The sequence below is a fragment of the Tenrec ecaudatus genome, chromosome 7, assembly GCF_050624435.1.
Source record: "Tenrec ecaudatus isolate mTenEca1 chromosome 7, mTenEca1.hap1, whole genome shotgun sequence".
NCBI lineage: Eukaryota > Metazoa > Chordata > Mammalia > Afrosoricida > Tenrecidae > Tenrec > Tenrec ecaudatus.
Window position 1 is genome coordinate 62,866,737 of NC_134536.1, and position 24,565 is coordinate 62,891,301.

Sequence of the window (24,565 nt, forward strand, 5' to 3'; positions counted from 1 at the left end):
AGATTCATTCCTTAACTAATGAGCTATAGAATTATAATATGCAATGTGGATTACTAGTAAAACATGAGTAAAGAAATTCTGAAGAGCCCGGTGGCCTGGTGGTTATACATTGAGCTGCAAAGAGCAAGATCAACATTCGAAACCACCAGCCCCTCTGGGGGAGAGAAATGGGGCTTTCTACTCCCATTGAGAGTTACGGTCCCCGAAACTCACAGGGGCAGTTCTACCCTGTCCTGTGGGGTCACTCTGGTTCGGCGTCGGCTCAATGGTAGTGACTTTGGTTTGGGGTTTGGGCCAGCTCTGGACCACAAAACAGCGGAGAGCTACTTTTTATTTTGACAAAGGAATTTATTTTGTAGTTTGAAGTAGTCTTTTCCATTATGGTATAGTTGTATGATGTATCCTTATAGTACAGTTTTGTTTTTAATCATTTTATTGGGGGCTCGTACAATTCTTATCGCAATCCATACATACATCCAGTGTGTCAAGAACATATGTACATCTGTTGCCATCATCATTCTCAAAACATTTGCCTTCTACCTGAGCCCTTAATATCTGCTGCTCATTTTCCCCTCCCTCTCCACTCCCCCCTACCTCATGAACCCTTCATCATTCATAAATTATTATTATTTTGTCATATATTACACTGTCGACGTCTCCCCCCGCCTTCTTCTCTGCTGTCCCTCCCCCAGGAAGGAGGCTATACATAGATTCTGGTAATCAGTTCCCCCTTTCTACCCCACATTCTCTCTACCCTCCAGGCATCACCACTGGTCCTGGAGGAGTCATCTGTCCTGGATTCCCTGTGTTTCCAGTTGTTATCTGTACCTATGTACATCCTCTGGTCTAGCCAGATTTGTAAGGTAGAATTGGGATCATGATAGTGGGGGGAAGAAGTATTTAAGAACTAGAGGAAAGTTATATGTTTCATCATTGCTACCCTGCACCCTGCCTGGTTCATCTCCTCTCCCCAACCCTTCAGTAAGGTGTATCCAGTTGGCTACCAATGGGCTTTGAGAGTCTCCACTCTGCACTCACCCACATTTTCAATGATATGACTTTTTGTTCCTTGATGCTTGATACCTGATCCCTTCGACAGCTTGTGGTCACACAGGCTGGTGTGTTTCTTCCATGTGGGTTTTGTTGCTTCAGCGCTAGATAGCCACTTGTTTATCTTTGAGCCTTAAAGACCCCAGATGCTATATCTTTTGATAGCTGGGCACCATCAGCTTTCTTCACCACATTTGCTTATGCACACATTTGTCTTCATTGATCGTATCAGGGAGGCAGGCACCCATTGATATGATTTTTAGTTCTTTGATGTGTGATAAATGGTCCCTTCTGCACCTTGAGGTCAGACAGGCTGGTTTGCTTCTTCCATGTGGGCTTTGATGCTTCTCAGCTAGATTGCCTCTTGCTTATCTTCAAGCCTTTAAGACCCCAGATGCTATATCTTTTGATAGCTAGGCACCATTAGCTTTCTTCACCACATTTGCTTATGCACCCATTTTATCTTCAGTGATCGTGTCGGGAAGGTGTGCATCCTACCTTTTAGGAACAGTCACACTTGATTTTTTTGGTCCTTGGTGGTGAAAACCAATCAGACAAAAGTAACTTAAGGCCAAAGCTCATTCTCATTCAGTGACTGATTAAGTGGATGATCCCACTGATCTCCAGCCGTGAGATGCGAACGCTAGTCACTGCTTCCAGAAGGCACGCGCTGCCCCCTAGACCTCATGACCGAAGAGCACTTTCATGGGAGGTTTTCCACAGAACTAGGAATGAAGTGGAAGAGGAAGCTGTGAAAGAAAGATGATAAAATCGAGCTCAATACCCCATCCCAGTGCATCACGCTGTTGTGGTGGGCCCATTCTGACTCACAGTGAACCCCGTGTGGCAGTCACCCCAACCCATAGGGTTTCCTAGGTTGTAAGTTTTACGGGATCGGATGGCCAGCTCTTTTCCCCAAGAAGTCCCTAGGTAGAGGGGAACCACCAACCTTTCCGTTAGCAACTGAGCACGCAACGACGTGCGGTCCGAGGGCTCTCTAACACTGCCACTCCTTGATTCCCCATGCCCACGTTATACCCAAACCTTCTTGTCTCCTTTAACTTAATCCAGCTGAGAAACAGCGCTCACCTCAGCCTCCGAAACTCTCTTTTGCATACATTAGGCTCCTGACAGCGTCCAGGGGCTGTAGTGGTTTCCCAGTGGGCTGCTAACCACAGATCCCGTCGTTGGAAACCACCAGGTGCACGGAAGGAGAAAGACGAGGCTTTCTATTCCTGTCCAGTGTTACAGTCTCAGAAATGCACAGGCGCAGTTCTTCCCTGTCCTATAAGGTTGTTATGCGTCAGAACCAACTCAATGGCAGTGAGTTTGGTGGTGGGGGTGGGGTGGGGTGGGGGTGCGGGTGGTTAATTAGTTGATTCAGCCAAAAAGTAACACCATACATCCTAGTAGTTTTCCACGCAAACCACAGCAAACTCCCGTATATTTCTACTTCTTTATGCACACGCATGGTAAAGAGTCCTGGTGGTGCTGAGGGTTGGTCACTGGGCTGCTCACCACACCGTCGGTGTTTAAACCAACCCACTAGCCACTCCAAGGGAGAAAGATGAGGCTGCCTGCCCCCATTTGGATGGCCGCCTTTGGAAGCCCTGTTTCATCAGGAGACTCAATGGCAGTAGGTTTGGTGTTTGGGGTGGACAGGTGGGTCCATACTTGCGCTGCTCACTGCTCTCAGACCTGGCCTTTCTGTACTGCCCAACTTGTGCTCTTCTCTTAGGAGCCTGCCCCATCCTTACTTGTCAGTGGCCTCGCCCCATCACTCAATTCCCACAAGTCTTACTGTCGAAGACTCCATCCACTGTATACACAGAGCACTTTCTCCTGGTTCTCGATGGGCCTTTCTGACCAGGTTGTCCACATTCCTCTTTATATTTCCACTAGAGGCGGATCGGAGCCCTGGTGGCTTAGTGGTCACACATTGACTGCTAACCGCAAGGTCAGCAGTTTGAAACCACCAGCTGCTTCACGGGAGAAAGATGGAGCTTTCTATCCCCATTAAGACGTATAGTCTTGGAAACCCACATGGGCAGTTCTAGCCTGTCCCATAGGGTCGCCATGAGTCAGAATCAACTCGATTGCAGTTAGAGTTACTACACATCATAATTGCTTTTTAAAAAAGGATACTTGACTGCCCACAGAATCCGTGAATAATATATAAGAGCCAGTCACGATGGACAGTGTTTTTAATTACTTCCAGAAGTTCGCCGTTCCACACATACTTCATGTACGGTTCACTACAGATCCCAAATACACCTGAAAAATAAAAGTCAGTATCAGAAACATCAAGACCAGTGGTTGAAAATCAAGCCACTTTTTACGTTCTTGAACTTTGTTTTTAACTTCAACAAACAAGGCCTGATTGAGAATGCCGCTTTGTTTTGGTAGCTCCCAAAGACCGCCTCCCCCAGAACGCAGCAGGGACTCCACACAAAGGCAAAGCATCCACACATGTTGTGATTCATGAGAGCATTTAACGTGGGAGAATGCTGGAGACGTTAAGAACACAAGAGCAAACGTAGTGGAAAGCTGAGGGACAAGAGTTGGGGAGGGGAGCACAGCTCGGGGTTGAGTGCCTGAGTCAAACTGGAATACCCAACTGGTCCATTCCGTTTCAACCCCCAGCTGAGAATCTACCTTCCCACCCCACGTACACTGAATCAGAATCCACATTTTAACCAGCACCCCAGGTGATTCTTAAGTTAAATTGCTTGTTAAATGTTCATCAAGCATGACTCAGCACATGCAGATGAATTAAATAACCAGTGAGTTTGACCGAACTTGTATGAAGCCTAAAAAGAGCAACAAGGAGATTGATGAAGCAATGGCTTGAAAAACTGACAGTTCTGGAGAGCAGGCGATCAAAACCATCTGCTTCCACAATGGCTCCTTCGGAATTGGTCTCTAATATTCAAAACAAAAATAATTCTCCAGTGAAATATCTCCCCAAAGTCTAGAACTGAATGCATTCCCTAAATAAATTTTTTAATATTTTTTAAAGGCATGAATAATTGCTAGGAAATATCAGCATGCAAATGAAATTACGTGGTGATCAAGATCTCTGTAAAAACAAACTGGTCAAGTTCATGTAGCAGGAACTACCCTATTCAAGACAAAGAGCAGTGAGGGAGGGAGGGAGGAATGTAACGGGAATGTAAGTGTACGTAATAAGAGCGTCCATTCCGCGGATGCTGCATTAACAGGCTTGGATAAGCTAACAATAACCTACCGCTTCCACCCTGTGTAATCAATCCTTCATCTTCGAAGATGTCAAAGCTCTCTTGGCGAGCCTGGGTCGTTTCTGACTTCAGCATCTCCAGGGGCATCCGCAAGACAGTGAGGTTATATTGAAGAGAGTGGGACAAGTCATAGCTGTAACTGAGAGCAGAACTGAAACTTACTAAGACCTATAAAAAGCACAACAGAGCCCACGGTCTTGGCTCCCTGTGGAAGTAAACTGTGTGAACTGACGGGCTAGCACCTGCTCCTTTACTTGGAAGTGGTGCTGTTCATACAAGCACTGAAAACACAGTGAAGCATGAGCATAAGTGGACACAGCAGAGACCCAGGGTACGACGTAAGCATCTGTGCCACTAGAAAGATAGCTATGGGGTTTGTGCGTTGCCTGCTTTGTGCTGAACTTGATTTAAGCTCATGGCCCAGTAGGAGGGCACCCGGCTGGCATATGCGTCTGAAAGGGAGCTCTGTAGGTACTGTAGCCTCCCCTGCGAGGACGCACAGCTCCCTTCGCCAAGTCGCCAGGAACAGAAACAGTTCTACTCACTATTAATTATAATGGGCTCCGTGATACAACAGACATAGCAACTAACACACATCGTTTCACAGAAACGTCTTAAGAAAGGAACAGCCACAATAATCTCTCAACCAAAAAACAAGAAAAAGATTTTTTAAAAAGAGAAGAAAAAGTTGATTTTAACAATCTAGCTAAAACAAATACTGTTTCCCAGCAAAGTCTTAAGAATGCAGTGATCTTTTTAAAAGGCTATCGAAGAGACGCAGAGAGGAAGCTACATCTCTTTCCTTCAGGAACAGCCTCATCCGGGAGTGGTCCGCGCTGCAGAAGAAGCTGAGAAGCGGGCACCAGGGACTGCTCCAAAGGTGCCGCCAAGAGCAACACACAGGCCAGCAATGCTGGGAACAGACTGTGTGCCGTGAGGACGACACAGCAGACGACAGAGGCCAATAACACAGAAAAATAACTCACTTTCTCTAGTTTACATCAACCCATTCTACTTAATACCCATGTTTTCCAGGAGTTCATAGGTAAGGAAATAGTTAACTCATAGCAACCTATAGGACGGAGTAGAACTACGCCTTTGGGTTTGCTAAGCTGTGACCGCTGAAGGAAGCAGACAGCCTGGTCTTGTCCTGAGGGCTGGTTGATGGTTTCCAGCTGCTGACTTTGAGGACAGCGGCCCAGGAAATAACTCACTACACCCCAGGGGCATGCATCACGGTGGACTTGATGGCAGTGATTTTTGAGATGTGAACAATTAAAAAGACAAAAAATGCAAAGTTCTCTTTCAGTATAAAACACCAGTCAATACCTAAAGACCTGTTAGACCAATGGTTCTTAAAGCCATGACCCTTTAATGCAGTTCCTTACGTGGTGGTGACGCCCCAACCATAAAATTATTTTCGTTGCTACTTCATCACTGTCATTTTGCTACTGTTATGAATTGGGAGACTCCTGTGAAAGGGTCGTGACCCACAGGGTGAGAACCATTGCATTAGACCCTCTTTGGGCGCTAAAACTCAAGCTCTTACTTAGTACATTCTACTTTGGGTTCTTCCTTTTAATTTGGACATTTTAGTGAATATAATTTTCCATTTATCACAATAACACTATATCAACCAAATCCATGACATAAGCCCATTTGTGGCAGTATAGTACAATATCGTGATGCTTTACCATAATTTACTTGCCTGTTCTTAAGTTTGGAGTCCTGGTGGCATAGTGGTTATGAGTTGGGTTGCTAACTGCCAGGTCAGTAGTTCAAACCACCAGCCGTTCTGTGGAAGAAAGATGGGACTTTCTACTCCCATAAAGAGTTACAGTGTTGACAAGTGGGACTTACTAGGATAAAACACTTGTGTGCCTCCAAAGACTTCACCAAGAGGGTAACAAGACAACCTACAGACCAGGAGAGGATTTTTAGCAATGATACAACAGATAAAGGGTTTTGTTATGAAAATCTATAATACCCTCTTTGCCTACAAAAAGAGAAAAACAGTTTACCCCTTGAAGAAGTGGGAAAAAGAGCTGAAAAGAAGTTTCACTCAGAAGGAGACCCATATGGCCAATAAACACATGAGAAAATGCTCCCGATCATTAGCCATCAGATGCAAGTCAAAACAACCACAAGATGGCATCCTACACCCCTGAGGTTGCCCAGCGAACAGCAAATGTTGGAGGGATGTGGCCAGACAGGAACGCTCTTTCACTGCTGGTGGTCTTGTAGATATGTACAGCCGCTCTGGAAAGCAATCTGACGATATTTTTTTAAATGGAAATTGATCTCCTTTATGACCCCACTATCCCTCTAGTGGGGTAAGAGGTAAGAAAGAAACCACAACCAGTCATCTGCTCTCCAATGTTTATTGCCGTGCAATTCACAATCTCAAAGAGTTGGAAACAATACAAATTCCCATTGGCAGATGAGTGGATCAGTAAACTCTGGCACATACACACAACGGAATGCTATGCATCACTAAAAAGCACTGATGATCACATGAAACATGTTTTTCAAGGGAAGAGTTGGAGGAAATTGTGCTAAGCGAGGTCAGACAATCACAAAAGGAGAAGTCCAGCATGCATCCCCTGAGGTAAGTGTAATCAGCATGGCAGGTATAGAAGAGGAGCCACCTATAGCACAACATTCGGGTAGAGGCACAGGGAGTTGAGAAGGTTAAACTAAACTCAAGGAGGTACCTGTAGGTCTAACACAAAGAAGGGGAATTGGGGGAAGGGAGGAGGGAAAAGGGGGAGTGGAAAGTGAGATGATGATGGCGGGGAGCAGGGCACTAACTCACCAGGGGAAGAGTATGGGTTTTGTCTCCATGGAATAGGGATGGTCATGCAGCCCCTACCACAGTGCACCAAACCGGGGGAGGACAATGTGGTCACATGGAGAAAGCTATAGGGCTGGCCCCCACCAGAGCCAAACTGACCCCCTCCCTAGAAATATGGGTGACAGAGAACAGCACTAAACCTACAGGTTGGGGAGAGGGCCACCATGCCATGCCCACACGGAAGCAGACCAGGAAGGATGAAGAGAAAGGGACAGTCGGTCTGCACCCCATGCTGGCACACCAGGCCCAGAGGATGACATCCTTGTGGGGAGCGGCTCGGACACTGAAGGGACTGTGGGGTCGACAACAGCTCGTGTCATGTTGTCCCCTTACTGGAGCAGATTGCGACAAAGGACAAGTCTGGGGTCCCACGGCGGGAAGGTAGTACGAGCTAAACACCCACAACAGGGCGAACCAAGAAGGGAACACAACAGATCAGCAACTGGAGCAAAGCAAAGCTACAAAGGCCCTGAAGAGCCCCCAAAATGGACTTCAGGCTTGGAGGGGCAGCTACCGGAGATCCCCCAGGACCAGTGGGGAGATAGTCATGAAGGTCAGCAGACAGACCTGGAATTATGTATATTTTTTCTCCTCTCCTTCTTTCAATCTTTTGTTTTCTTTTTGTTTGATCTATGTCATAGTCGGTTTGCCTACTTACATAAGACAGCCATGGGAAGCAAGCCCGAGGAGAGCACAGCGGGACCAATGGTCTAGGGGGACCTGTGGGGTGAGAATGGTGGTGGAAGGGTGGGGTGAGTAGGCAGCACCATAGACAGGGGAACAACTAGGGAATTAGAGTCAACAATATGGAAGAGATAGAGATCCTGGGGGTATCAGAGCAATAGCAAACTATCTAAGAGGAAGTTCTAAGAGGCGGAAATAGGGGGAAAGTGATGGTGGGGCAGGAGTAAGGTAAAAGGAAACAGAGGAAGGACCTAGGAAGCAAAGCAATGGATAGAGGTATAAGGATAGGTGTGTACAGATTTAAATGCATTAATTCACAAAAATAGAGGTATTGGCCTTTGTACATATATTTATATGGTAATACACTGAGGAAGTGGACAGACTTCGTTCCTCTGCTCACAACCTCCCTCAATATAAGAACACATTTTTCTAACAAATCAGCATTCTGAGATGCTCACCCTCCCAACATAATCGCTGAAGACAAAATGGGTGCATAAGCAAATGTGGTGAAGAAGGCAAAAGGTGCCCAGCTCTAAAAAGATATAGCATCTTGGGTCTCAAAGGCTTGAAGTTAAACAAGTGGCCATTCAGTAGAGAAGCAACAAGCCCACACCAAAGAAGCACACTGCTGGTGAGATCATGAGGAGTCATTGGGAGAGACCAGGTAATAGGTATTAGCAGACACATAACAAGCAAACCAACAAACAAAAACATACTGTTGAGAATGAGTGGGGATGGAGTAGAGACCCAACGCTCATCTATAGAAAATGAAACAGTCTCCCCACAGAGGGGGCACAGGGAAGGGATGAGTCAACCAGGGTGCAGCAAAGCATCGATGAAACACACACTATTCCTCTGGTTCCTTGAGGTTTCCTTACCCCCCACTATCAAGACCCCAGTATTGCTTCTCAATTCAAACTAGACCAGAGCATGTACATAGGTATTGAGAAGAGATGGGGCTCACGACACACGGAATCCTGGAACAGGAGTGGGAATAGTGATACCCGAGGGGTAGGGATAGGGGGCGGGGGAGAAAAGGGGAACCGATCACAATGATTGACACATAACCATACACCCCTGTCCAAGGGTAAGAACAAAGAAAACACACAGGAAAGGAGACAGCGGTCAATGTAAGATATGAAAATAATTTAAAATAGATCAAGAAGGTTATGAGGGTGGGAGGGAAGGAAAAAATGAGGGGCTGATACCAAGGACTCAATAGAAAGTAAATGTTTAGAAATGAATGAAGGCAACATTTGTACAAACATGCCTGAAGCAATCAATGTATTGATTATAACAAGATTTGTAAGAGTCCCCAATAAAATGATCTTTCAATTAAAAAAAAAGATGAAATCCTATGGGGCAGTTCTATTGTCACACACACACACACACACACACACACACACACACACACACACACAGAGTCACAGTCTTGGAAATTCACAGGAGCAGTTCTACCCAGGCATGGGCTTGAAGGCCGTGCGCTTGATTGACATATTTTGCTATCTGGGTTGCCCTGGGTAGGTAGAATTGTTTGTCGGGGCTGTCATAAACTAAGAAATGATAAATGGCTCTTAAATTGAGATGAATAATTACTGATTTATTTTCCTAGGACATGCTTCCATGTATATTTAAAGCTACATACGTCTCCAGAAAAACTATCAATTCACCAATGCCACCAGCAAAACACTGGTATTACAACAGTCTTTTCGATTTGAGTTTACTATACCCTGTTTTACAGATGAATAGCTACTCAACTATGGATCTATTACAACTCTGTTAGAGGCTGACTATACATTTTCATAATTCAAAACTACAAAATGAGAATGTTTCTTTAAACTACATTAAATACCAAGAGAAAGATGATTTTGTAGCCACCCTTTAGAATTTGGATTTCCAAAACTCCGATTTTTAAGAGGACCAGACACCTTTATTTTTATGCTTTTATATAATAATTTGGTGATTGTTTTTTTAATGGAATAACAACTACTGTATATTCTAATTGTTTTTATCATCTAGGGAACAAAAATAAGAAAACTTAAATAATTGACAGGAATGCAACAAATTCAAACTTACCTAAAGTAAAAATTGCTAGAAAGGTCCACATTTTGGAATATTCGCAGATACCTAAAAAAAAAGCATATTACATTCATACAACACTTTTTTTCATAATTGCACATACACATATATTACACATTAACATTGACCAGTACACTCATCAGAACTGAAGACTATCCATCCCCGGAGCAGTGACTCCATAGAAGTCATCTGTCAATCTGCTGTGCATCCTTTCAGACTCGCTCACATGCTAGGCTGGACCATCTCCTTGTTACAGATGGTGCCAGTGAGAAAGACGCCACCCCCCGACACAGACACGGAACTCTGGGCAAGAACGAAATAAGTAGCCATTCTGTAGCTTAGTTCTCTCTAGTTCTCCATATTAGATGTAATGGGCTATGATGCGGCCAGCTGTCTATGCAAGTGTTCTTCTAGAGCGCATACATGGAAACAAAACCTAACTGGAAAACCCAAACCGGTTGCTGTCAAACCTAGTCTGACTCACAGGCTAGAACTGCTTCCTAAGGTTTTTCTTGGCTGGTCATTACAGAAGCACATCACAGCCCTTTCTTCCTTGGCTTACTGGTAAATACAAACAGTCAACCTTTAGGTTCGTAACCAAACGCAAGTCATTTGCGCTAGCCAGGGACTCAGTGAGTTTGAATGTGTCAGGGGGCTTCAAACGGCTCCTAGAAAAATTTTGTAAAAAGAGTGTGGAATTTTTCCAGGAACTTTTAAAGCCCACTTGGGTGTTTTTGAAATTTGCTAGAAAATGTCAACTTGTCCTCTAAATGGCTGAAATAATATCACTCCAACTCAGAGCGGATAAATAATTCCAATCCCACATTTCTGCTAACACTTAAAATATTGGCAGGTACCTCCCCCAAGAAGAATTGATTTCAAAGGAGGGCACTGAATCTGCAGCTCCAGGAGAGGGACATATCTGATTGGAGCGTGTGGGGGCAGATGAAGGGGGAGGAGAGAGTGGAGCACATCCTGGCCCACCAGGCCTTGAGGATGATGTACCTGATTAGAGCAGCCAGTCCACAGAGAGGACCACATGGCCGGCCCCACTATGAGACATGACGGCCCTAACTGACCCATATCCCCACAGGGGACAACACCGGAGACACAGTGTGGGAATTGCACCCGATCTGATCCCGTCACACCAAAACACTAAAGGGGTGCAACAGAACAGCAAGGGAATGGAGTGGCGAGGTCCCCAGGGAATGCTGAAGGTGGACTTTGGGGCTAGGGCATGGTGCCCCGACACAATCTCTGAAGACAAAGCAGATGAATAAGCAAATGTGGTGAAGAAAGCTGATGGCGCCCGGCTATCAAAACATATGGCGTCTGGAGTCTTAAAGGCTTGAAGGTAAACAAGCAGCCATCTAGCTCAGAAGCAACAAAGCCCACATGGAAGAAGCACACCAGCCTGTGTGATCACGAGGTGCCGAAGGAATCAGTTATCGGACATCAAGGAACAAAAATTCATATAATTGTGTGCTCACCTCCCTGATATGATCGCTGAAGACAAATGGGTGCATAAGCAAATGTGGCAAAGAAAGCTGATGGTGCCCAGCTATCAAAAGATATAGCATCTGGGGTCTTAAAGGCTTGAAGGTAAACAAGTAGGCATCTAGCTCGCAACAAAGCCCATGTGGAAGAAGCACACCAGCCTGTGTGATCATGAGGTGTTGACGGGATTAGGTATCAGGCATCATCAGAACAAAGTATTATGGGAGAGTGTGTAGTGAAGATCCAAAGCCCGTTTGTAGGCCACTGCACATCCCTTACAGAAGGGTCTCAGGGAGGAGATGAGCCAGCCAGGGTGCAGTGTAGCAACGATGAAATATACAATTTTCCTCTAGTTCCTAAATGCTTCCTCCCCGCCTCCCCACTACCATGATCCCAACTCTTACAAATATGGCTAGACCAGAGGATGTACACTGGTACAGATAGGAACTGGAAACATAGGGAATCCAGGGTGGATGATTCCTTCAGGACCAGTGGTGAGAGTGGCAATACTGAGAGGGTGGAGGGAGGGTGGGGTGGATAGGGGGAACTGATTACAGGATCTGCATGTGACCTCCTCCCTGGGGGACTGACAACAGAAAAGTGGGTGAAGGGAGATGTCGGACAGGGCAAGATATGACAAAATAATAATTTATAAATTATCAAGGGTTCATGAGGGAGTGGGGAGGGAGGGGAAAACTGAGGATCTGATGCCAGGGCCTTCAGTGGAGAGCAAATGTTTTGAGAATGATGTGGGCAATGAATGTACAAATGTGCTTTATACAATTGATGTATGTATGGATTGTGTTAAGAGTTGTATGAGGCCCTAATAAAATGATTTTTTAAAATATTGGCAGGTATTTTAATGAATCCTCATCTGAGTAATGGAAGTAAAACAATATATATATATATTTTTTTAATTTTTCAGATACTCCCTAATTACAAGATCTCTTCTGTGAGCTGCCTGTTCAGGCCTTTTAACTACTTTTCAATTAGGTTGCTCATCTTTTTCTCATTACCACTTTTAAGTCTCCTAAAATGTGTCTAGTTTGTCTCGACATTTTTATTGGTATCATCACCCATATCATTGTTTTCCTTATGATTTGCACTTTTAGTTATTTTGTTTATGAAATCCTTCTCTGCCTACACAAAAAAAATTACCTTAACTTTCCTCTGAGAGTTTTAAAACTGTCTTTGTGCTTCTGGAATTGCTCTTTTGTGTGTGGCCAAAGACTGGGCTCTAATTATATTTTTGCCCAAATGGAAAACCAACACCCTTTAGCCTATCACTCACCCAGTGACTTGCAATGTTTATCGAATTCCTATTTCCCCTAAAAACAATAGATCTTATTTTGAACATTCTCACCTCTGTTCACTGATCAAAGTCGATTCCTCCACCCACACAAAGTAGCTATAAGTTAGTATCTATTTGGTTATCATGAGTACAGTAAGTCTTACGATCTGGGTTGGACCAACCTGTTGCCATGGAGTCAATTCTAACTCATGGCAACTCCAGACATTACAAGTAGAACTGCTGCATCATGCTGTCTGGACTAGAATCTTTCCCGGGGCAATCACCAGGTGTTTCATCCCCAGCGCTGCAGAATATGCCCACATTGCCAACCTCAAGGTTAGTAGTGGGGCACAAGCCATTTGCACCACCCAGTACCTTCGGTTGGTCTCACCTCTGGTTTTGTTTTTTAAATTGTCTGCACTTTCTGCACAGGAATTTTAAAATAAATCCATCATGTTCCATTTTTTTTTAAATCCCCTTGGACTTTGGCTCTGAGTATAGAGGGTTGCCTGTTGGACTGCTAGCCCAGAAGCCAGCAACTAAACCCACCAGCCCTCCTCAGAAGAAAGATGAGGTTTGCTGCGCTCAGAAAGCTTTACAACTTTGGACTCTTCTAGTTCTTTAATCCTCCTCCCCTCTCACTATTATGCTCTCAGGCCTACCTTGCAAATCCTGCGAGACCAGTGTACATATAGTGGCACAAACAAGAGCTTTCCATAAACGGAATTCAGGAGAGACAAAACTCCTCAGAAGCAGTAATGGAAATAACGATTCTAGGAAGGTAGGGGAAGGGAAGAGGGAGGAAGAGAGGGGTGGTGGCAGAATAACCCCCTCAAGGGGGATGAATACAGGGAAGTAGGTGAAGGGATGGAATGGTCGGTATAAGATATGCATAAATAATAATAATAAATAATATATCAGGGTTCCTAGGAGTGGTAGGGTAGGGGAGTGGGAAAAAGAGGAGCTGATATCAAAGGGCTCAAGAAGAAATTGTACATAAATTTATAAATTGTTTATAAATTGTACATGTCCACTTGATATAATGGATGTATGGATTATTATAATATATGTAAGAGCCCCCAATAAAATGGTTTATTAAAAAAAAAAGATTTACAACTTCGGAAACTCTGAGGAGCAGTTCCACATTGTCCTGTATGCTCACTGAATTGATTAGATGGCAGTGAGTTAGAACATTAAGTTGGGGCAAAACTAACATCTTCAGAAGACACCCTGCCATTGAATCTGCCCATCGACAAATAAGGGACATATCTCCAATTATTTGTTGTGTTGTTCTTAGGTGACACTGAGTCCATGACAACCCATGCTGACCCTATGTCCAATAGAACAAAACACAGCCCTGTCCGCGACATCCTCAAAATCGATTATATGAGCCCATTGTTGCAGCCACTGGGTCAGTCCACCTTGTCGAGGGCCTTCCTCGTTCTCACTGCCTCCCTGTCAAGTACGATGTCCGTTCCCAGGGACTGGTCTCTCCTGGTAACATGTCCAAAGTACGTGAGACGAACTCTGTAAGGATCATTCTGGCTGTACTTCTTCCAAGACAGATTGGTTTGTTCCTTTGGCAGTCCACGGTACTCTCAATGTTCTTCACCAACATCATCATTCAAATGCATTGATAATTCTTTGGTCTTCCTTATTCAATGTCCAACTTTCACAAGCATAGGATGCAATTGGAAATACCCTGACTTTGTTTAGGCCCACCTTAGTCCGCAAAGTAAAATCATTGCTTTTCAATATATATATTTTCAGTGTCATGATCAGACTATTGCAGTTAGTAATTCACAGCATGGGTACAAAAAAAGAAGGAAAAAAACTACATTAAATCCTTTTGTTGGAATGCACTGTACTTTCCACAGAACAGAAACTTAAATAACCTGTTATACAAATTAGTCACAAATACAGCCCCAAAATTCGTTTGCCCATAAACATGAGTATTGTCTAAAACATGTCTTCTTTGTAGCTACCATTGTGCTTGGCTGAGTTCACAAATTTGTTGTAGCCTATAGCTTCCCTGTCACTTCTCTGGATGTCCAATCCTGCTAAGCTTTGTTTCCTGGTAGTCATTAAAAGTCTTCTGCTGCTGCCATGGTTACTGCGACTACTGGAACCACCATAGCCACCTTGGTTTGGCTGTTTGGTAAAATATTGACTCTCACTACCTTAAGGACCAGAGCTTGTGCCTCCAAAGTTTCCTTTTTGCATCAGCCCAAAATTTGTAGTTTCGCTCACCTCCAAAATTGCTTCCACTACCACATTAAAGAGGTCTTATGCATCAGATTTACCTGATGCAATTCATCCTTTGATCTTTTGACGGCTGCTTCCAGGAGCATTGATTGTGGATCCATGCAGACAAAGCCTTGACAGCTTCCATTTTTTCTCCGCTTACCATGATTCTCCCAAGTGGTCCAGCTGTAAAGATCTGGGTTTTCTTCACAGTGAGTTGTAATCCTTGATCATCATCAGCAAGGGCTCAAGTCCTCTTCACTTTCTGCAAGCAAGGCTGTGTCATCGACATATCAGAGGTTGTTAATAAGCCTTCCTCTAATCCCGAGGCTGCATTCTTCTTCATCTAATCCAGCTCTTCTAATTAGTTGTTCAGCATTGTGGTAGGTACATAATCTCGTGTCAACTTGAGGGTATTAAGAGTGAAGGGGTGGAGTTTAGCCTGCCAATCAGGTCGTGGCTGGATTGGAGGGTATCTGAGATAAATGCTTCTCTGGACGCTGGCATCCCTCTCTCTCTCCCTTCATCTTCCTATTGACAAGCCATGCAGAGACTTGCTGAGACCTGTAAAAGCCCCTCTCTCTGCTTCACCTTCCTGTTAAAGAGCCACACTTGGAAAGTTGGAGGATCCACGTGGAGACCCACCACCAGCACTGAGATGCTTCACTGCCATTGGATCCACAAGACTTTTCAACCACTGGCCTGTTATTTTCCTGCATTTTGCATCATTACATCTGACCACATGAATCTGAAGAGAGATTTATGGGCGAGTATCAGACTTATGGGCTAATATTGACTTACTGACTTGATCTGGGCTGGGATGTTTTCTCAATATGCAATTTCTCTTTGATATAAAGCTCTCTCTTACACATATATGAGAGTCTCTGGATTTGTTTCTCTATTCAACCCAGTCTAACACAAGCATGCAGCCTGAATAAGAATGGTGAGGGGACCAACCCTGATGAAAACCTTTCTTGATTTAAAACCAGGCCACATTCTCTTATTCTGGTATCACAATTGTCTCTTATTCCATGTACCGATTTCACATAAACACAATCAAATGTGTTACCATTACCATTCATCTCAAGATCATCCCTAGTTTGTTATGATCCACACAGTCGAATGCTGTTGCAAAGTCACGAAAACACAAGTAAACATCGTTCTGGTATTTTCAGCTTTCAGCCAAGATCTATCTAACAGCCCTTGTTCCACGGCCTCTTCTGAAACCAGCCTGAGCCTTTGGCAGCTTCTGTTAATGTGCTGCTGCAACCATTGTTGGAGGGTCTTCAGCAAAGTCACTTGCATGTAATATTCATGATAATGTTCTATCGTTTGTGCACCAAGTTGGATCACTTTTCTTTGGAATGGGTACAAAATGGATCTCTTCTAATCAACTGGCCAAATTTCTAATCAACTTCCAAATTTCTTGGCATGGATGAGCGAGTGCTTCCAGTGCTTCATCATCTTGTTGAAACATTTCAGTTGGGATTCCATAAATTCCTGGAGTCGTGATTGCAGCTTCTGCCTTCGGTGTCACTTGGACTTCTTCCTTCGGTGCCACTAGTTCTTGATCATACGCTGCCTGTGAAATGGTTGAATGTCGGCTACTTCTTTTTGGTACCGTGACTCCGTATATACTTTGTATCTTCTTTTGATGCTTCCGCTACCCTTCAATATTTTGCCCATCGAAGCTTATTTTTGCAACTAGAGGCTTAATTTTTTCCCGTGAGTTCGTTCAGTTCAGATACACTGAGAGTGTTCTTCCTTTTGAGATTTTCTATCTCTAAGTCTTTGCACATTTCATTATAACACATGACTTTGTCTTCTCACGCTGCCCTTTGAAATTTTCTGGTCAGCTCTGTTACTTCGTCATTTGTCTTAGCTGCTCTATGATTAAGATCAAGTTTCAGAGTCTCGTCTGACACCCACTTTGAACTCTTCTTTAGTTCTTGTATTTTTAATGACCTTTTGATGTCTTCATGTATCATATTTCTGACATCATCCACAGTTCATCAGGTCTTCTGTCATTCATGTTCCAATGCAGAAAACCTGTTCTTGAGATGTTCTCAAAATTGAGGTGGGTAGATTCAAGGTCGTATTTTGGTTGCCATGAACTTGTTTTAATTTTCTTCAGCTTCAAGCTGAACTTACATATGAGCAACTGATCTCTCTTCCAAAGTCGGCCCCTGGCCTCATTTTAGCTGCTGCTATTGAGTTTCTGTCATCTCTTCTGAGAGATGTAGTCAATTTGATTTCTGCGTATTCCATCTGGAAATGTCCCTATGTATAATTGGTTTTGATGTTCTTGAAAGAAAGGTATTTGCAATGAAGAACCATTGGTTTTATAAAATTCTAACATGCAATCTCTAGCTTAATTTCTATCACCAACTCCGTATTTTTCAGCTACTGTTCTTACTCTTTGTTTCCAACTTTTGCATTCCAATTGCCAGTAATTATCAATGCATCCTGATTGTATGTTTGCTCAATTTCAGACTGAGATCATTGGTAAAATTCAAGTTCTGTATCATTTGCTTTAGTGGTTGGTGCATAAATGTGAATAATAGTTGTATTGATTGGATTCCTTTGTATGCAGACAGATATTAACTTATCACAGCATTGTACTGCAAGATAGCTATTGAGATGTCCTTTGGATGATACAATGAATGGAACACCATTCCTCTTGAATCTACCGTTCCAGGCACAGTAACCATGTGATTTTCTTGATCAAAATGGCCAAGAGTAATCTACTTCAGCTCACACACCCCTAGGATATCAATCTTTACACATTCCATTTCATTTTTGATGACTTCCAATTTTCCTAGATTAATATTTCATACATTCCCAGTTTAAATTATTACTAGATGTTTACGGCTGTTTCTTCTCAACAGCAAGCAAAGGTACCAAAAGCTTTGCTCCCACAAGCTCTACTCCACTCACATTATTATGGTCAACTTGACTTTCAGAAGGCAGCCCTCCCCAGTCATATTTGGAATGCTTGCAGACTGGAGGGTCTCATCCTCCAGCATTAAATGTAACACTGGTCCATTGCTATTCATAAGGTTTTCAATGTATCTGACAATATTACACTGTTATTCAAATGGTTTTCATTCACTGATCCCTCAGAAGTAGGCAGCTTTTTCCTTCTTTCTAGTTGGTTCTTAGTCTGGAAGCTCTGCTGAAACCTGTTCTCTTGCTGATAATGTGAAAACACCAGTGCCACTGTGTCGCAGCAACACACAAGCCACCACAGTACAACAAAGTGACAGACGAGGGGTGTTCCATTAGTTAGGGACTATTACAATCCTTTAATAATGTTTCATTAATTTCTCCATAAGGTTTTATTATATTGATTCCCATGTACGTTGGAGGCTTGCGTTCTGTTACAAATGGGATCACTACCATATTTCCTCACTGGTTACTGACAGTATTTAGAAACCCGTCCTGGTTCTTACATGGTGATCTCTGCACACTCTCCTTTGTTCTGAAGTTTGGAGATACTCTTGGATTTTCCAAGTAGAAAAGCCTGCTCTCTGCACATAGTGGCAATGCTCGTTTCTTTTCAAACCTGATGTTTTATTGCTTTTGCTAGTTTTATCACCTTGGCTAGGACCTTGAAAACAGTGCTGATTATTAGTAGCGATGACAGAGACCTCTATTTTGTCTCTGACCTTAAAAGAGACCTACAGTTTCGCTCCGATGAATAATTTTCAATGTAGGTTTTTACTGGATATTGTTATTCGGATTCCGAAAGGTCCCTAACTTCCTAGGGAGCTCTGGCAGGACAATGGTTGAATGGGTGACTACAAGCTGAAACCCGCCCCCTGGCTCCGTAGGGGAAGACTTGGCAATGCCCCCCCAAGAGAGGGTTTCTATGACTTGAAGTCAGCACAGCGCGGAGGAACGACATCGATTCCTCATTTGCTAAGACCATGAGCAGTTATGAATTTTTTGTCAAATACACTTCCTGTAAATATGAGGGGGCTGCAAACCATTTATGGAAAACTGGAAGTAAAAGATAATGAACGTACAAATATGTTTTACACAATTGATGGATGTATGGATTGTGATACAAGTTGTATGAGCCCCTAATAAAATGATTTTAAACATTTTTTAAAAACTCAAAAAAAGTTCTAAAATGGCAAACTACTATAACTATTTCAAAAAAAAAGGTAATGGAATTTTCCCACAGCCTTTTCGAAACTCTCTCTTATTTTCCCCATCAATATTTTTAAGTGACAAACTGTCCAATACATTTTCTAAAGTTGATATAGTCATGCAATACAAAAGCAAGCGGCACTTCCCATTAAGTAAGAAATGGTTGGTACCAATCTTTTATTAAGGAGCTCTGATGGTGTAGTGAGTTACACATTGGGGCTGCTGACAACAAGGTCAGCAGTTCCAATCCACCAGGTGCTCTGATGGAGAAAGAAGAGGTTTTCTACTCCTTTAAACAATTACAGTCTCAGAAACCCACAAGGGCAACTCTACCCTATCCTACAGGGTTGATGGAATCAACTCAAGAGCAGTGAATGAGTGACTCTTTTATTTTTTTTCAAATCATGTTTTTATTAATCATTTAATTGGGGGGGGGGCTCTTACAAATCTTATAACAATCTATAATTCAATAGTATTAAGCACACTTGTACATATGTTTCCACCAACATTTTAGAAACTAGTTCTACTTGAGCCCTTGTATCAGCTCCCTCCCCACTCCCATCTTCATTAGTTACTTCCAAAATCCCCTTCTCTCCCTCCCTCCTCCGACACCTGTATTCTCTATAACCATTTGTGTCTGTTATGCATCCACTCCTGCGCTTCACAGCTAGGAGACCCAACAGAAAACAGTAGAACACAAAATTGCGCTAAGGTGGTAAGGATTAAAAACAGTAGTACACAGACAAGACTATTAATAATGGGGAAGAGGGAAAAGATATTCCCATCAACATTCAAAAATCCAGGGAAGAAATTTCTGTCATGGAACCAGTAAGAGATACTTGTACCCAGAACAAATTTAACTCGTGTCAATAGGGTGGTCATCTGATCTAGTGTCGAGTTTGATCCAGCATAATCAAGTTTATAATGGTCTCTGCCTGACAGTAATGCTGCTCGAGACTCTTGCCAGTGGCTAGAGCGGGGTCTGCCAGTGGCTCAGTCTGACCGCCTACTCTGCAGATGGGTTTGGATTCCCACTCCTGTCCCCCATGGCCCTCCTCAGATTGGGTGTTCATGATTTTAGCTCTGATGCTCTCTCCTCATCATGTTCCAGTTTTAGAATTGTCATCTTTTGATCACACAAACTGGTGTGCTTCTTCTGTGTGGACTTTTAAGACCCCAGACACTATTCTGATTGATTCAACTAGTTTCTTTTCTTTTTTTTTCAGAGACAGTGACTCTGGTGTATTCTTTCCATCTTCTTTTGATGCTTGCTGCATCATTCAATATTTTCCTCACAGAGTCTTTGAATATGCAACTCGGGGCTTGAAGTTTTCCTTGAGTTCTTTCAGTTACAGGTATGCTAAGTGGGTCCTTCCTTTTCTTTTAAACATTTTATTAGGGGCTCATACAACTCTTTTCACACTCCACACATATACATACATCAATTGTATAAAGCGCATCTGTACATTCTTTGCCCTCATCATTTTTTTTCTTTTCTTTTTTTACATTTTATTAGGGGCTCATACAACTCTTATCACAGTCCACACACATACATACATCAATTGTATAAAGCACATCCGTACATTCTTTGCCCTCATCATTTTCAAAACAGTTGCTCTCCACTTAAGCCCTTTGCATCAGGTCCTCTTTTTTTTTTGAGTGACTCTTTTAAATGCCAGTATTTTACCAAATATTTAATTATTTGATATTAGATTATCTACCTGCTTAAGTGCATTAAACGTTTTGCCTGTCTAGGAATGTTTACTTAAGTTTGCCACCACAAGCTACTTACTATAATTCTGTGTGATTTTGGATACTAGCCTTTTACTATACAATGTCAATCAGAAGATACATTCCTTCTTTAAAGAGTCAGACCAACACGTGGATTTGTTGTTGTTTTGACTCTGTTATGGATTCCACTATGTTTTCTCATTCTTGGCTAAAGAATTCTGAAGAAGAGGCTGATACGTAATATAAATCTCATTACCCTTCCCCACCCCTTGATTCGTATGAACCCATCTGCAGGGCTTCACTTGTAATCAATAGACCATGGTTGCTGGGAAATGACATGGGATATATAGAATATTCAGGTGGTATAACACGAAACTCCTTTTGTCTGGTAAATGGCACTCACTTCACCTGAAATAAACTTTTCAACGACCTCACTTCAAACTCATTATTGGAGATCGAGGAAAGTAATGACTAAGTAGACATTATGCAGGACCGTCCCACGCCCCATCGCAGGGCACATGCCTACAATACTATAAAGATATAGGTACTGAGGGCAACTAAATTGAATTGTTACCTGTCTGAAAAACTTGTGTTCAGTTACAGATTTAAAACTTAGTTCAATTTTAATCCTCATATTATTAAAATAAATCAAGTCTATTCTTTCTTCTACCAATTTAAGAGCCTTTTTCATAGTCTCAAGGCTCCAGTAAGTTCCCTCACCCCCCCCAAAAAAAATTGGAAAGATTTCAAATTTATAGGAATATTGAACCAAAAGATAGTACAATTAAGACCAGTATGTCCTTCATCTGAATTAACGGATACATTTTTATTAATCTCTCTCTCTTTAAAATACACATGCCTACTTTATTTTTCCAAACCATTTGATGGTAAGTAGCTTGGTGTCATAAGGCTTCGCCCCTAATAAACAGATTGGTGGTTCAAACCCACCTGCAGTTCCTTGGAAGACTGGGTGATCTACTTCCATAAAGATTACAGCCAATAAAATCCTATCAATAGTTCTATATTGTGACATGGAGTAGCTATGTTGAAATTACTTGGTGGCACTCAATAACAACAGCAGTGCATGTGACACTTGACTCAAAGATGTCTGTATGAATCTACTATGAACAGGGCAATCTTCTAAGGACCCACAGTACCATTGCTGGTGGTGTGCTGTGCCAGCCAGTCGACTGTAACTCATGGTAACCCTATATATAATGCAACAAAACCCTGGTTGGTCCTGTACCATCCTCCCAATCATTATGTCTTCGCTCACTGTTGCTAAGCCATAATGTCAATATCATCTAGTATATAGTCTATGCAAGACAATACAATTGTTCAGTACTTGGCTACTGACTAGAAGGTTGGAGATTTTAATTTACCATCAACTCTACAGAAGAAAAGACCTAGAAATTTGTTCCTGTAAAGATTAACCTGTTGGCATCAAGTCCAATGAAGTACTTTATATCTGTGTAGGTACATGCATGCTTTAATCCAGGGTCCAGATACATGTCATGTGTTAGGCTTGGTTATCACATCACCTTCTCACTGCCACCAAGTCAATTTAACTCATGGAGACCCACCCTATAGAGCAGGGTAGAACTGCCTCTTTGGGTTTCCAAGACTTTAACTCTCTATGGAAGTAGAAAGCCCCCTGTTTCTCCATCTCTAGCTTTTCCCATTTTTCATGACATTGACATTTTTAAAGAAGCTAGGCCAGTTGTCTCCCAGAATATCCCAGAACATGGATTGGTCTGATCATTTCCTCAATCTGTGTCCTTCCCATTACATCACACAAAGGGGTACATAATGTAGGTCTTGGTTCCTTGGTTGGTGATACTAATTTTGTTCATTTGGTTAACTAAGTCTGCTTTCGTTTTTCTGTTATAAAAAAAAATACTTTTTCTCTTTGGAAATACTGAAGAGACTCATGGAGCAATGTGTTGAGATTGTGAGAATATCCAGTTCCCTAATAACAACCTTTGCACCAAATGATTTTAGAACCTATTGTGGACTCTTGCCAGAATTAATTCTCATGATGATGGAGTTTCTAACAGCCTTTGTATATCCTAAGCCATGATTTGAACTTTTAACATGCCATTTATAATCCTCTGAATATATTGTGTGCTCCAATTGGTTTATCACAATACAATAATAGTAACGAATACTAGTACATACCTGGCTTCATCAGGATGGGTAACTCGTACAGAATCATTGGGTATATAGATCATGTTTGTATCTTCGATCTTATATATTGCATGACCTCCAATATCTGCCATCTTCCTCCTTTTAGTTATTAACACAATATAATATCCTTCTAAGAATCTGACAAAACCTGTGCAACAAAAAACGAAAGATAAGCATCACATTTTATAATTAATAATGCTCTTAGATGTCATCAAATACATGTTTTAAATGCCCAAGTTTCAAATACATTTCTTACTTTATTATTTATCTCCATGACTTACAACCATAAGTTTTTCAGTTGTCTTAAGAATTATTGTCTGAAAGAACAGAAAAGAAGTTTCACTAGTGAGGAGACCCATATGGCCAGTAAACATATGAGATAAAGCTCCCGAGCTTTAGCCACGAGATAAATGGAAATCAAAACAACCATGAGATACCACCTAACACGTTTCAGATTAGCCCAAATCAGAAAATCAGAGAACAACAAATGTTGGAGGGGATGTGGATAGGAACTCGCCTATAATGCTGGTCGTCCTGTAGATATGTATAGCTGCTATGGAAAGCGATCTGGCGACACTTTAAAAAGATGGAAACTGAGTTACCTCTTGACCCAGCTATCCCTCTACCGGGTATCTACCCAGAAGAGGCAAGAAGTGGACCATGACCAGTTGTGTGCACTCCAGTGTTTACTGCAGCACAATTCATAATCACAAAGAGTTGGAAACAATCTAAATTTCCATCGGTAGATGAGTGGATCAGTAAACTCTGACAATACACAATGGAGCACTATGCATCACTAAAAAGCACTGATGAGCACATAAAACATGTCTTTTCATGGGAAGAGTTGGAGAAATTATGCTGAGCGAAGTCAGCCAATCACAAAAGGAGAAGTACAGCATGAGTCCCTGAGGGAGGTGTAATCAGCACGGTAAGTATAGAAGAGAAGCCACATATATCATAACATTTGGGTCGAGATACAGGGAATGGGGAGGAGGTTGGACCAAACCCAAGGAGGGATTGGCCCAACACAAAAATGGGAAAAGGAGGGAGGGGGGCAGAAAAGAAGAGGTTGAAAGTGAAATGATGATGGAGGGAGCAGGGCACTAATCCACCCAGGAGAAGAGTACTGGTCTTGTCTCCACAGAATTGGTAGTGTGCATGCAAACGCTACCATGAAGCACCAAACCATGAGGACAGCAAGTCCATATGGAAGGATACATGAAAAGAGAGAGCCACAGGGCTGGTCCCAACTAGAGCCCAAAAGACCCCCTCCCTGAAAGTGGGTATGGCGGAGAGTTGAACTGAACCTACACTGGGGGAGAGGGCCCAGCATGCCACTCCCACACGAAGGCAAGCGGGAGGAAGAGAAAGAGAACCGGACTGGACCCCACGCTGGCACACCAGGCTCAGAGGATGATGTCCCTGAGGTGAGCTAATGGGACACGGAGGGGACCAAGCAAATGACAACAGCTCATGTCACACTGGGCCCTTACTGGAGCAGACTGCGACAGAGGACATTTCTGGGGTCACGTGGTG

At 42.7% G+C, this 24,565-nt stretch overlaps 1 protein-coding gene across 1 annotated transcript in view; it reads right to left on the reverse strand.

Moving 5' to 3' along the window:
- Positions 1-24,565, reverse strand: part of FIG4 (FIG4 phosphoinositide 5-phosphatase) — a 129,949-nt gene that overhangs the window by 78,641 nt on the left and 26,743 nt on the right. The window contains exons 4-7 of the mRNA XM_075554682.1: positions 23,021-23,177; positions 9,922-9,972; positions 4,298-4,446; positions 3,196-3,324 (exon numbers count right to left, since the gene is read on the reverse strand). Coding sequence (XP_075410797.1) covers positions 3,196-3,324; positions 4,298-4,446; positions 9,922-9,972; positions 23,021-23,177 — 486 coding nt within the window. The remainder of the gene's footprint in view (positions 1-3,195; positions 3,325-4,297; positions 4,447-9,921; positions 9,973-23,020; positions 23,178-24,565) is intronic.